Source organism: Muscardinus avellanarius (genome assembly GCF_963383645.1).
Source record: "Muscardinus avellanarius genome assembly, chromosome: 8".
Classification (NCBI taxonomy): domain Eukaryota; kingdom Metazoa; phylum Chordata; class Mammalia; order Rodentia; family Gliridae; genus Muscardinus; species Muscardinus avellanarius.
The window spans coordinates 61817159-61832413 of NC_137794.1; the positions used below are offsets into that span (position 1 = coordinate 61817159).

Here is a 15255-nt window from a genome sequence, read left to right on the forward strand (position 1 = left end):
TTTTTATTCTTTATTTTGAAGCAGGGTCCCACTAAGTTGCAGAGGGCCTCACTAAGTAGCTGAGGCTGGCTGCGGACTTGTGATCCTCCTGTCTCAGCCTCCCAGATACTGGGATTACACGTGTGCGCCACCACGCCTAGCTCATCTGAAACATTTTAAAGTGTACTACTATTCAGGGCTGTTAACAGCCGTTCTAATGTCATAAGACCATCGCATTCCCACCATCCTTCTCCATAACTCTTTTCATCCTATAAAATTAAAATTCTATGCCCATTAGTCAATGACATCCATCCACTCTTTCTCTTTCTTTCTTTCTTTTCCTTTCTTTCTTCTTTATTTCTTTCTCTTTTTCCTTCTTCTTTCTTCCTTTTTATTTGTGTATGACACTGGAAGTTCAACCCAGGGGCATTCTACTCCCAAGCTACATCCTCAGCCCTCTTGATTTTTTTATTTTTTGAAACAGAGTCTTACTAGTTTTCTGAGAGTCTCACTATTTTGTCAAAGCTGCCCTCGAACCTGTGACCCTCCTGTCTCAGCCTCCCAAATACTGGGATCACAGATCTGTACCACCACGCCCAGCTCCCTTCATTTCTCTGCCCCTCTCCACCATCTCTTATATTATTTAAAATACCAGGTTGCACTATGCCGCATGTTGAATGGGGTGGGGTTTTATAGAGCTGAGAAAGTTCTCTGGTGGCTGGAATGCTGGGCTCTGCCTGCCTGCGGATAGCATCCAGGCTTGGTATTGGTAACAAGGTCAAGCGTAAAACATCCTTTGGGTTAAGGTGAGAACCCAGAAGGAGGAGAATGGATGTGCCTGGAGTGGGATTTCCACAGCACTTTCACTAAACGGGACTTGGGTGTATTGTTTGTTTACATCCTTGCTGGAAGAGGCGCAGATGCACTGCGAGCTACTCGTGAACATCCTCTGTGTGCAGTCGGCCTTCTGAGGTGGGACCCGGGCGTGTGCTCCTCCCGGCCAGTGCTGGGTAACGGGGCCTTGCAGGAAGCAGGACTTGGGAGGAAGAGCAGAGGGCTGAGGTGGAGAAGACTCGCACCCAGCTTCCTCCCCGTAGCTGTGTTCCTGTGCAGCTCTGAGCAGGTGGCCTGGTCTTTGTGTGTCAAGATGCATTACAAACAGGAGAGCTCATTAAATGTTCAGGACTGGCTAAATGGATGGATCTCTGTAATGGACCTCATGCCAACTGACACATTCTATTCTCTTTCAGAAACAAACGATCTATTGGAAAGATAGTCTCTATAGAGTCACTCTCTATAGTTCTTTATATTATTTGTCATTGAGCAAAGAAACAGATTTGCTTTCTAAACGCTGCACCTATAGCTTCCACCACAGTGGACCACAATGCGAGTGGCTGCTACTGCAATTCTTTTTCTGGTGTGGGAATCGAAGACCGGCCAGGGAAAAAGGAGCCACTCTGGAGAGTGAATGACTCTCCTTCGCTCCTACCTGCCCCCATCTGGGCATCAAAGAAGCTACTCAATGGAAAGTAAACCATTTGTTTCCATCATGCTAAACCTTCAAAAGGCAAGAAACCTGCTACTCAATTAGAGCTATGGGAGAGCTCAGCTATTGCATTTGTGGTTTCCATAGAAGTTTGTTCTATCGCATTGCGTAGAATTGGAAGTCAGTAAATGTTACTACCTACTCGTTCAACTTCCCGCTCTCCTGGAGATGGCCTGGCCCTGCCTCCAGGTCTACCTAGCAGGGGAGATGTGCTGTGCACCCAGAGTCCTGTAACAGAAGGCAGTGCCAAATGCCATTGTGGCCGTGGAAAGAAGGGTCTGGGAGAATAAATGGGCGACTTCTCAGGATTACAGGAGCCTTGAAGGGCACCAGAGATTCCGCTGCAGTGGTTGCCAGACCATGTTGAGAAATTTGTCTGCCATCATTTTTTTTCTTCCTTTTGCCCTCCTTCCCAGATCCACAGATCTTTCTCACCTTAATTTTTTGACCTTCACCCAACCACTCTGCTCCTCGCACCTCTTTCCTTTCCACCTCCACTGGACATCAGATCATCTTCAGTGAAAACACTTGTATGAAAGAGGAATCATAGCCGGGCACACACCTGTAATCCCAGTACTTGGAGGCTGATACAGGAGGACTGGGGATTGGAGACGAGCCTCAGGAATTTATTGACACTCTTAGAAACCTAGCAAGACCCTATTTCTTTTTTCTTTTTCTTTTTCTTTTTCTCTTTCTTTTTCTTCTTTTTTTTTTTTTTTTTTTTTTTTGGTGGTACTGTGGTTCCTGGAAGCCCTGCTACCTCCAGGCTACACTCCCAGATCTATTTTTACATTTTTATTTGGAAACAGGGTCTCTTAAGCCAGCGCGATCCTCCTGTCTCTGCCTCCCAAGCGCGGGGATTACAAGCGTGCGCCACCACGCCCGGGCGCAAGACCCTATTTCAAAACAAGGGCTCAATGGAAGAATGCCCTGAAGGTCAACCCCTAGTGAGAGTCTCTCTCTCTCTGTCAGTCTCTCTCTCTCCATCAGTCAGTCTCTCTCTCTCTCTCTCTCTCTCTCTCTCTCTCTCTCTCACACACACACACACACACACACACACACACACACACACACACACAATCATCTGAACATAGATAGACTGAAAACCTGAAGCACATTTCCCCATGTGAGCTGGACTCTGAGTGTGGTCCCAGCAGCAGCACTGGGATTCCCTAGACACCTGTTAGAAAGCAGGTTGTTGCTGTTTAAATCTGGAATGCCCCCGGAAGCTCGAGTCTGAGGCAATGCGGTGGCACTCAGAGGTGAAGGGACTGGGTCATGAGGGCTCTGCCCCCGCCAGCATACTATTCCATCGGCGGATGAGTAATTTGAATGGATTTACTGGGAGGCAGCAAAAACTCTAGGCAGGTGGCCAGGGCTAGAGGAAGGAGGTCACGAGTCTACGGCTGTGGGGACTCTATCTGTCCCTGCCCGTCCCCACCCCTGCCTCCAGACTCCCAGGAGCTGAACAGTCTCTTCTGCCGCACCCTTCTGCCATGCTGTTTCTGCCTTGGAGTCAGCCAACTATACACAAAGACTAAAACTGTGAGCCATTTTTTTCTAAACTGTGAGCCATTTTTTTCCTCCTCTAAATTGCTCTTTGTAATTTTTTTTTTTTTTGCCCACAACAACAAAAAAGCTGACTAACACACAGGTGGTCAGGCTCCACCCCAGCCCTACCGAGCCAGGCTCTGCATTTTGCAAGATACCCAGGTCGTTCTTGTGCACAGTCAAATTTGCAAAGCACCAGCTAGTGGATATTTATACTGAGACTTCTTTTGGTCCAGTACTCAAAGACGAAATAATATTTTCCCCAGAATTATATCATGACTTCTGACCAATGTTACCAAATCCATCTTTCTACAGCCATTCTTCTGATGCACTCAGAAGGCAGCTCTACTTCCTAAAGCACACACCACATTTGGACATCAATCAATAGAAGTGGAAGGTCAAGAATGTGGTTCCTGGTCTCAAGCCAAGAATGCTAACCTCTGGTGGCAAGGGAATCCTGAAGCCTGTCTTTCCCTCTCTCTCTTTTATGGAGAGGGAGTTTGTTTCACAGATCAGAGGGAAAGATTTGGAAGGAGCCCTCTCTCTGCTCCCAGGGAAGAGGCTTTCTCTAAGAGGAGCCGCTTCCTCTTGGTGTCCTTGTCTTCACCTCCAGGAGGCCCCTTCCTGGGGATCCTGGGGCCCCGATCCTCCTGCTGCTCCAGCCATGCTCTCTCTCTCTTGCAGGGACCAAAAAGGACATCTTGTCCCTACTCCACTGGGTTGTCGAAGTTCCTCTAATGGACCTAATAGGTAGACACGCATATTTGTCACCAGGAATGGGGCGACCACAATTACCTGCCACCCACAAACCCCTTCTGTTCCTGCATGGCTTGGGCTTTTCAGAGCTCTTTGTCTTCCACATGGTTATTTAACTGCTGAGTTCTGTGCCTTGGGGAGCACTTCTTAGATCCATACCGCTCAAAGTTTAGCAAGTCTTCAGAATAGCTTGGGTCTGCTGGCCCAGGTCAGTGAGGCTGCTGCGCTCTGCCTTCCTTGGGTGAGCACGATGCCCTGCCCAGAGCTGGAGCAGCAGGGCCTTAGATTCCATCCAGTCCACCTTCTAGTCATAGGGTCTCACCTCTGTCCTCAGCCTCAGAGACACAGCCAAGTGACCTGCTGCCATAGACTGGAACAGGGATACGTGGCTTCCCCAAGCTTCCACAAACAATCCAATACAGTCTTCACAAAATGTTCCATTGAACACTGACTAACCTTGTCTGTGTGTAGCCCAGAGCTGGGACATCTAGTTTGTACTGAACACCTTGGGGCAGATCAAGAACAGGCATTGTTCTGCTTCAGATGAGTTCAAGAACTTACACTCTTATTCAGAAACCAGGTGGTTCTATGGATGGGTTTGGAGAGCCTGATATTAAAAAAATTTTCACCCCTTCCAAATATATACTCTTCTTGTCACAACAAGGAAAAAAAATAGATGATAAACAAATTCACCCTCTAACACAATGATGATCTGAAGTTTTTCCCTTGACATGAACTGTAACAATGCAACTCTAACAAGGTAATGTCTTATTCTCTAGGACAAGTCTCTAATGGCATCAGCTTCGGGCTCATAGCAGGCAGGTGGGAAAGACATGGGCAAGGAGACAGCTCAGAGCCCGCCCTGTCACCCTGCCTTCTCCATTCTCCTTGAGGCTCCATGGCTCGTGAAGTACACAGCACTCAGTTCTGCAGCACCCAGGACAGGAGGAGCCATTGCCACTGGGTGGCTAATTAGGAGCAATTCACTTTTTCTAGGTAATCTTGGGTCAGGGGAGGGCTTATAGGTCAACTGGGGTCTTGACTTAGAAAGGAAACCAGATCTTAGCTGGACATGACAGCTGTGAGGAATGCCGCCGCCCTCCTGGGATAAGATGTTAAAATGAACCTATTTTAGTTTGGGCTTGGGCTGAGGCTGCAAGACAAGAGATACCACATTCCAGAGTAAAGTGTGAGACCACCCTGCATGTCTGGCAAAAAAGCCATGGTGGAAAGCCAGTTTACACCAGATGACCACCCACATCCAGCCTCCAGGCAAGTTTGTAGAGGCTGAGAAGAAAAAGTATGAAGAGAACTATCCAGTCTGTTCCCCAGGGCTTCAGTGTGGCCTCAGGAATAGCTTGATATCTGTTCCCTGGAGCTTGGCAGATGCAATGGAGGATTGCTTGATGCCCATGGGAAATATGAGAGCCACAGTTGACTGGCAGAACAAAGGATTCTGGGAGTGCAGCTTGTTAGGGTAGAGAATGTGTGTTTCTCCAGGACCAAGTGCGGGCCATCAGAAGAGAGGTCTGCAGAAAGATTGTCTTAGATCCCCCCAGGACAGACTGGAGGCACAAGGGTACGTCAGCAGAAAGAAGCTAGAGTTGAGGCCCAGAGGCCTTGGACTGCGGAAGGAGTTGTAAGTGACCACCCAGAGAAGAGCTGCATTTCCCACGTCAAGGGAAATGCAGGCCAAGAGATTGTAGGATCACCAGAGAATCTGTGTGATGGTCCCAGGATAAAGAATCAGCTTAAACACTGCCAGAGCCAGAGAGCATGATGTCAAGTAGAAGCTCCCCGGCCTCTCACCTCTCCTCCTTCGTCTGTGAAGGGCTCCGAAGTCAAAATTAGCTAGGCATGGGAGGGGCTGTAAACACAAGTTGGGGGGCAGTGAGGGCAGACACCTGTGTTCTCTTATTGCTGTATGCAACTGGCTTGGAGCAAACTGAGCTGGAGCTGGGCAGTGGGGTAGTTATGTTTTTTAATGAAAGTTTAAATACCCACACTAACTAGAGCATACCCATTCTGGACTACAGATTTTTTTTTTTTTTTTTTTTCAGTACTGGGGTTGGACCCAGGGGCATTCTACCTCTGAGCTATGCTCCAGCCCTATTTTTTATTCTTTATTTTGAAACAGGGTCTCACTGGGTTGCAAAGGGCCTCACTAAGTAGCTGAAGCTGTCTGCAAACCTCGATCCTCCTGTCTCAGCCTTCCAAGTACTGGGATTACAAGGGTGCGCCACCACACCCAGCAGAATTTTTTTTTTTTTTCAGTACTGGGGATGGAACCAAGGGGTATTCTACCTCCGAGCTATACCCCCAGCCCTATTTTTTTTTTCTTTATTTTGAAACTAGGTCTCACTGAGTTGCAAAGGGCCTTACTAAGTAGCTGAGGCTGTCCTCGAACCACGATCCTCCTGTCTCGGCCTCTCAAACGCTGGGATTACAAGCATGAATCACCTTGCCTGGCTACAGAATATTTTATAACGTAAAAGGAATCAGAAAAGTCACAAGAGTGATCCTACACTTTATCCCTAGTCAGGGCAGAACTGACTCCACAGGACGATTTAAAAAATCATGGGAGACATAGGTGATGTGGCTTCATGGTCACCTCCCCTGGGTCGCTGTTGATTAATGTAACAATAAGGCAAGGGATTCAGACATGAGACCACACCCTTCTGCTATTCTCATTGCAAGATGTAGTGGAGAATAAATTTGCTTAAGAATATATGCGTGGGTCAGCTAAGGCTTATAGGAGGGGCCAGATTCATAAAACATCAGACCCAGAAAGAACACAAAGGAAACTCAGGCCCAGAGAGATGAGACGACTTTTCAAAGTCTCTGTGTCTTCATATCACACACAGAGACAGGAAGGAAAACAGATGCAATGGCATCTGCTCACACCAACCGTGTTCAATGAATACAGCCAGAAATACTCGTAGTCCAAATTTCTTCCTGTTGCGAGTCTCAGAAGCAAAACACAACTGTAAGCAAGGTTCTTGACAGTGTATCCAAGAAAATCTATGCTAAGGATCTAAACTGATCCGTCCTGCTGTCCCCCTGGGCTTGAGGCACACCACTCTTATTGTAAGTTTGCTTTGGGGGAATACTCTAAACCTTTCTGTGACTATTTTTAATAGTCATTTATTCCTCACAAACTTTCTTAAGCTCATGCATTTGTCTTATCCAAGACAGGATCTCACACGGCACCTGGAGCCGCAAAGGATTCGACAACTGTTCATAGAACATCACGATGGCTCCGCTCCAGTCTCGTTGCCTGTGAGCTTTTCCTGGATCAACCATACCGCTGTCAGAGAAAGAACATGAAAAGCACCTTTCTGTTCTGCCTTGGGATTCATGCTCAGTTCTGCAGACCTGTAATGCAGGCTACCTCGGTGCGGAGGGAGAACCTCCCGTTGGCAAGGCCACCGGGGCAGAGAGCACCAGGCCCGGCCCAGACACTTTTCTGCCCTGAGCTGTTCCGTGACTGTCTGTCCAAAAGCAGTTCAAAGCCTGGTCCCTTTCCATCCTGCGATGAGAGAGAAACACCAGCTCTCACCAGAACACATGTTTGATATATGGCCAAATTCCTCTAAGACACTTGGTTGCATTTCTTCCCATAGAGGCATCTGAAGCTCTCAGGTGGGACCAACTTCACCTGCATTTTAGGCCCAGATTCTTTGAGATTTCTTAGTTTCCTAATCTCACAGTCCTTTAGCTATTCAGCCATGATGCACAGATGCTTGGGTTTCAATTAGAGTGAGGAAAATCCCCTTTCCATATGATGAGGCCTCGTCTAAATTCTAACGTAGGCTTCAAAGCAGGGATGTCAGCGCCTAATAGTTGGAGCGACCCCTTCCTGAGGCCCCCTGGGGTGGGGACCATCTAGCCACCCTTGAGAGTCCCAGCCAGCTCTCGGTGCTCCAGGGCACACAGAGAGGCAGCCCGGGTCTCCAGAGCCTCCCAACTCCCTCAGCAGCTACCCCTGAGGTCAGGCCCCTACCTGGCTCCATCCGCCCTTCCTCTCTGTCCTGGGCCTTCTCGGCGGCACTGGGGGTCCCCGGGAAGGGCTGGTGGCTGAAGAGGTCGTCGCACAGGAGGCTGCGGCACAGCTTGGCCAGGAAGCGGAGCACATAGCCCACGCTGTTCACCACGGGCAGGCTCCGCAGGTGCTGCTTGCCATCAAAGGAAGCGGAGACTGGAAAACCAGAGAGACAGCAGCTCAGAGCTGGGCCCTGGAGGGGCCAGCCCCGGGAAGGGTTTTGGTGTGTCCATTTCTGTTTTGTTTGCTTTGTGGTAACTGAGGATTTAACCTAGGCGCCTCTGAACTACACTCCCAGCCCTTTTTATTTTTATTTTGAAACAGGGTCTAGTCTGGCACCATGGTACATGCCTGTAATCCCAGTATTTGGAAAGCTGAAACAGGAAGATTGCAGGTTTCAAGGGCAGACTCTGCAACCTAGTGAGACCCTGCTTCAAAATAAAAAATAAAATAAAGCTGGAGGTGTAGCTCAGAGGTAGAACCCCCTGTGTCTAATCCCCAGTAAAACACACACACGCACACACGCGCACACGCACACGCACACGCACAGAAATAAATAGGCTCTCACTCACTAAGTTGCTGAGGCTGGCCTCAAACCCTTATCCTCCTATACCCTGCAAGGACTACAGGCATGCACCACTGTGCCTGACTTCATTTCTGTTTGTTTTTTAAGCGAGCTGTGTTTGGGTTTCACCTGTTGTCTCCCTACGATCCTGTTTCTGTCCCAGGGCCCCATCTGGAATGTCACATTGCCTTCAGCTGTCCTGTCCCCTTGTCTCCTTGGTCTCTGACAGGAACTCAGCAATTTCTATTGGTTATTTGTGTGCGTGTGTGACCTTGATGGCTTTGAAGAGTTCCACTCGGGTGTGGTATGAGATGCCCCTTAGTTTGGGTTTGTCTGAAGTTGTTCTCACGGTTAGCCGAGGCTTTGGGTTTGAGGGAGGAGGACCACTGAGGTGAGACGCCCTGCAGTTCACATCAGCTCAGGGGACGTGATATCCACATGGGGGGCGGCTTTCATCACCTGGGTCACCTGGCTGAGGTTCCACATACTTCTGCTGTATTTTATACTTTCTATTCCTTGGGAATGGTCACTAAGCCTGCCCATGCTTGAGGAGGGAGGGATTAAGCACCACAGCTTGGAGAGGGGGAATTCCACATGTCATTTGGAATTCTGTTAGGATGAGTTGTCCCTTCTCCCATTATTTATTTATTTATTTATTTATTTATTTCTATTTATTCAGTCCGTCCATCATTTATTACTCTTATTACAGTTTAAGTATCTATTTTTATACCATGGGTTAGCCAACGCCACCCTACTTACTTTGTTGCTCAAATTGTCCCTGCTTTTGTCTTTGGGAGCTCTTGCAGGTGACTCCTCTGCCACTGTGACACGCCCCTCCGCCCTTGTTTAGCACTTCTTTTGTTTGGGGCTTTTCGAGATGTCCCAAGTTCGTCTTATATTTTCTCTACTCCAGCCCTATTATCAGCCATTCCTCCAACAGTTCTGTCTTCTTCTGCTGCAGAGCCATATTTAGAAACCAAGATGGGGCCCTGGAATGCGCCCATGGCTCCTGAGCTGTCAGTGATGGTGAGCCCTCTGCGTGCATACTGCTAAGGATGTAAGTACGACTATTACCCTGTTACAATTACTCCTCTATCTGCAGAGTCCCTGTCCTCCTAGGTAACCAGGTTACCCAGCTCTATGTCTACATGCACAGAGGGAGCTAGATACAGATACATAGATATATCCAAATAAACACAAGTCCACATGGAGGCCTCCGAATCAAGTCCAGCACCAGGGCCCAGGCAGTACTGGGAAGAATGTGAGGGAAAGACTCTTTTTAAAAGGAGAATAAGCTCTCTGTAGTGGTGCAAAACTCAATTTCTATACGTTACCAGAATTCAGCAGCAGCATTGGTCCCCTGCAGCCCCGTGCATTTCCTCACAGCCATCTCTCCCCCGGTCCCCAGCGCGAGTGATGCACAGGGACACCCAGGCAAGACATTCTGCTCTATCTGAGCCTCCACAACTCACAATAACTCCTAGAGAGTAGCCTACTGTGTGTGTGTGTGTGTGTGTGTGTGTGTGTGTGCGCGCGCGCGCGCATTAGTTACTGAGTATTGAACTCAGCAGAGTTCTAGCTCCATCTCTAGCCCTATTTTGTTTTATTTTTAAACAGGGTCAGCACACATTGACCTTGATTCTGTGATCCTCGTGTCTCAGCCCCCCGAGTATGGGACTATAGGCGTGTCCACCACCTCCAGCTAGCAGCCTGCTTTCTTACGTTGTATCTCCCAAAGGTTGGCAGATGGCAGGGGCTCCCATACCTCATTTTCGTTTCAGAGCTCCAAACACTCATTTTAATGAGAAATCAATAAAATCCATTTCTTTCATGCAGCCCTTTAAAGTTTGACAAAACCTTTGCTACTCATCACTTTGCTTAGGCTTCCCGTCCATCCTTGTAAGGTCAGTGGACCACGATGGTCCCACAATGCCGAGGAGAAGGTCCAGGCCAGGAATGGCTTTTCCATCTCCCCTGGCCTCTAGAGGGCACTGCCTTTCATTCTAATACCCCAGTGGGTACAAAGGTCCCGAGGCAGGAGACACTTGAGGGACAAAGGGAAAACAGGGAGATAGCCAAGGCGGCGTGGGGGGCGAGAGAGGAGTGACCCGGGGGTGAGGAGTGGCCGGGCAGCTCACATAGGTCTGTGGGTCCTTGTAAGGAGTGTGTGTGTGTGTGTGTGTGTGTGTGTGTGTGTGTGTTCGTTTTATACTGATCACTGAACCCAGGGCATAGTTCTAACTCTAAGCTATACCTCCAGCCCTTTTTATTTTATTTTTTTTAAATTTGGAAACAGGGTCTCACTTAGTTGCTAAAAGTCTTGCTGCATTGCTGAGGCTGTCCTTAAACCTTTGATCCTCCTCTCTCAGCCTCCCAAATACTGGGATCCCAGGCATGTGCTAGGACTTGGGCTTTTACTTGGAATGATAAGGAGCATTTGGAAAAGTTAAGGCAGAAGAGGAGCATGGTCTACCTTCAAATTTTTAAACATACATAGCTGTTGCTAAGGGCATTGGAGGATGGCTGGCGGGCTTCTAGAACAGGTTGAAGGTGGAGCGATAGGATTTACTGAGGGGTTAGAAGGGCGGATGGAGTGCGTGGTGGTGCACTCTTGTAATCCCAGCATTTGGGAGGCTGAGACAGGAGGATCGTGGGTTCGTGGACAGCCTCTGCTACTTAGTGAGGCCATTTGCAACTCAGTGAGACCCTGTTTATAAATAAATAATAAAAAATTGGTCTAGGGGTGTAGCTCGGAAGTAGAATGCCTCTGGGTTCAAACTCCAGCACCATGAAAGAAAGAAAGAAAGAAAGAAAGAAAGAAAGAAAGAAAGAAAGAAAGAAAGAGAAAGAAAGAAAGAAAGAAAGAGGAGGAAGAGGGGAGAAGGAAGAGGAAGAGGAAGAAGAAGAAGAAGAAGAAGAAGAAGAAGAAGAAGAAGAAGAAGAAGAAGAAGAGAAGAAGAAGAAGAAGAAGAAATAGTAGTAGTAGTGGTGGTGGTGGTGGAGGATGGGAGACAGAGAAGAGTCCAGGCAAGGATTTTGGATGTCTAGTCTTCTTGTCCTGCCTGTAAACAACTTCTCCAGCCTTGAGAGAAGCGTGCTGCTCATAGGCTTACAAAGACCCCCAAGCCCTGCAGCTGGAGGACAGGCCCTGGCCACACCCGCCATCCCCACTGCCCTCCTGGTCCACCCTGCACGGGAGCCTCACCTGACACCAGCTCGCCGCCATAGCCCTGCTTGACCAAGGAGAAGACCAGCTTCTGCTGGTGGGCACAGTTGATGCACGCCTGCACGGCCTGCTGCAGGACTGCCGACGGCCTCTCGGGCCCGAAGCGCGCAGGGAGCTGCTGCACCTTCCTCCTCTCCAGGTAGGGCCCTGCGTTGGCCTGCTTGTTGATGTAGAGGCAGACTGTGGGGACAGAGACCACAAGGCCCTCGCATCAGACGTGCACCAGGTCAGTCGGCTTCGCATGCTGGGAGGACGTCCCAGCCCGCCCCTTGACCCTGGCCATGAGAACCCAAAGAGGGCAGAAGCAGGACTGATTCTTCCCTACTTGAGAAGTAAAAGAGCTGAACACCCCATTTCCCAGGGTGCTCAGAGCCCCATCTGACTGACTCAAATCTGAATCAATGACAGTTATGGTGGCACAGGAGGACTGTGAGTATAACTGTATTTCCATGCTGGGCAAATAAATATGCATTGAAATCTTCCCCTTTTCTTTGAATGAGCTACCAGGTTACACAGAAAGTTGGTCATTTTTTTGTGAACTCTCCTTGAGTAAAACATGGATATGATGCTATATATTTAGTGATATTCTAAAGCCAGTGTTATTTATAATCTCAAAGAAAATGAATGTTTGACAACCCACATAGGTGGGCCTCCAAGGAACCACTAAGGTAATATACTCCAGTGGTAAAATTTTTTCAAGTATATATCCCAAATTGTGTTTATTTATTTTTAAGTTACTTAGACTCTTAACTGTATTCCTGTATATTTTTATAAGAAAGTATCTATATAAATCTATATAATCTACATAAAATTATATATATATATGTCTATATAATATAAATCTATAGAAAATGTTAGGATGTGTACAAAACTGGGTTTTCATATACAATAGATTTTAATAAATTACAAGGGGACTCCTTATGAATTTTATAATTAAAAAGAAAAACAAATCTCATGAATCCTTTTTTGGAGAAAACTTTTCTAGAGAAGACCAACTAGCAAGTTGATTATCATGGACATAACTAGCCTAGGAAGTAAATTGAGAGGCCCAGAGCTCATCTATACAAGTTCAACTTGGTCCTATTCCATGACAATGACACGGAATAGGAGACCTAGTCTACCTTCTCTTATGATGGTTTCCTAAACATCCTCTGTCTCCAGACTGTTTTGGTGTAATACATCCTGCCCCCAACTCCCAGATCAGTTGTTGTAAGATTTTAAAATAACAATTACATTATTATCACCTTGCTTAGAAAAGCCTGGAGATTCTTCAATGTTATCCACACCAAGTCAGATTCCTTAATAACAGAAAGGATCCCTAGCCCACCACTTGGTCTTTACCTAAGGGCAATGGGAGATCAACTGGAGGGACTTAAGTGGGATGGGAATAAGTGTGTGTGTGTGTGTGTGTGTGTGTGTGTGTGTGTGAGAGAGAGAGAGAGAGAGAGAGAGAGAGAGAGAGAGAGAGAGAGGGAGAGGGAGAGGGGGAGAAGAGAGAGAGAGAGAGAGAGAGAGAGAGAGAGAGAGAGAGAGAGAGAGAGAGAATCATCAAATTGCTGTTATTACTTGGGATGAAACTGTTGTGGATGTTCTACCAGAGAAATTGAGATGCATTCTACCCCAACCATGTTGGAGGCTACAGGTAAAAGCAAGGGAGCATAGCACCCTTAGGCATGCTGGAAGTGCCAGGGCAGGAATGGAAACACTCTCCAGGTGAACAGGGTCACATTGGTGCAATGGAAACTTGGCTCTAAAAGAATCACCTGGCTACTCTTTCTTATCCCACCCCAAAGCAACCAGCTGAAACCTAAATGCACTGAAAACCAAGAGTCAGTTGATCCAAATTTTGCAAGACAGGTAAACTCATGTTTTGGAAGAATCTGGTCATCCTATCTGCTACTTAGCTGCCACATTACATCCATCGTTTGAGCTGCCTCCGTGATGCTCCTTAGTTACCGAGGAGCATGTTAGAGGGCAGGTGGCCTGATACCTGTGCACTAGCGCAGCCCTGGAGTCGTTCTGCTCACCTACCTGTGAGAGCCTGGGGGGCTGCCAAGCTGGGGATAGTAGCTGCGTCCTGAGGGATGGAGCTGAGGTCGGGCTCTGGGGTACTCCGTGGAGGCGAGAGGGCTAATGGAGTCATGAGCACCCGTGACTTGAGCTGCAAGAGAGAGCCCACATGGTCAGTGAAAACTAGAAGAGCTCTCTGCATGGTCCCAGACTGTCTCCTGGATGTCAGTTAACCACTGCTAGTCTCGTGCTTCTATGCCTTTCTTTGATGCAACTTTAGGGAATGAGCTTCAGACTCAAATTCATGATCAAAATTTGTATCTAGGGTTACACTCAGAGGTCACCACATCCTTGTAGAGCCATCTGGGAAATGACAGTACCGAGCAGTGGGTCCAGGAACATGCAGGAGTATGAACAGTGGAAGCTCGTTTCTAATTTTAGAAAATCAGATGGTGAAAAGAGCTGATGGGAAGAATCAAGAGGACGGGCCTGAGAAATGCAATGGAGAAGTTCTTTGGGTTGAAGTTTTAAAATGAGGTGACTTCTGAATGGAATAAGAAAAGGAAACAACAGAATAAGAGTAGGAAATAATGGGAAGAGAGGCCTGGGGATCAAGAAGTAGTCAATTCTTTCAAGGAGTTTTGTCCTAAAGAGGAACAGAGAATAAGGCATTGCAAGAGGGAAAAATAGAATTAAAAGATTTTTGTCAAAAAACAGAGGATTGCAGTTTGTGGACAGCCTCAGCTACTTAGTGAGGCCCTTTGCAACTCATTGAGACCCTGTTTCAAAGACAAAAAGACTAAAAAAAATTGGCCGGGGGAGGGGGGTGTAGCTCAGAGGTAGAATGCCCCTAGGTTCCATACCCAGTATCAGAAAAAAAAAAAAAAAAAAAGATATTTGCCCTCAATGAGATGACATCTTACACCCATTAGGACAGCCACTATCAAAGAAGAAAACAGGACCCGGGTGTGGTGCTGCAAGATTGTAATCCTAGTACTTGGAAGGCTGAGACAGAGGGATCGCAGGTTTGAAGCCAACCTCAGCAATTCAGTGAAGCTCTAAGCAACCTAGTGAGACCTTGTTTCCAAATAAGAAATAACATCAGTTGGGGTGGGGAGAGGTATAACTTGGAGGTAGAATGCCTCTGAGTTCAATTCCCAGCAACACACACACACACACACACACACACACACACACACACACACACTTAAAAGATAAAAAGGACTGGTAGTGTATCTTGGAGGTAGAATGTTCTTGGGTTCAACCAAAATAAATAACTAGATTTAATAGAGGTTCCATCTTATTCTGAGTACAGCTTTGAGAAATTAAAGCCCATCATACAGCAACACACTGCTAAGTATTATAAAAGTAATTTAAAAGAAAACTCAGGAGCAGGGCATGGTGGCGCACGCTTGTAATCCCAGCATTCGGGAGGCTGAGATAGGCAGATCCAGGTACGCTGACAGCCTCAGCTACTTAGTGAGGCCATTTGAAACTCAGTGAAACCCTGTTTCAAAATTTAAAAAAAACAACAAAAAAACAGGGCTGGGGGTGTGGCTTAGAGATAGAATGCCCCTGGG

General features: G+C 47.4%; 1 protein-coding gene across 1 annotated transcript in view; it reads right to left on the bottom strand.

Moving 5' to 3' along the window:
- The window catches only part of SCML4 (Scm polycomb group protein like 4), a gene marked incomplete at both ends in the record, with an annotated part of 116771 nt that overhangs the window by 30828 nt on the left and 70688 nt on the right, over positions 1-15255 (bottom strand). The window contains 3 exon segments of the mRNA XM_080700383.1: positions 7816-8030; positions 11645-11845; positions 13697-13826. Of these exon segments, the coding sequence (XP_080556509.1) occupies positions 7816-8030; positions 11645-11845; positions 13697-13826 (546 nt within the window).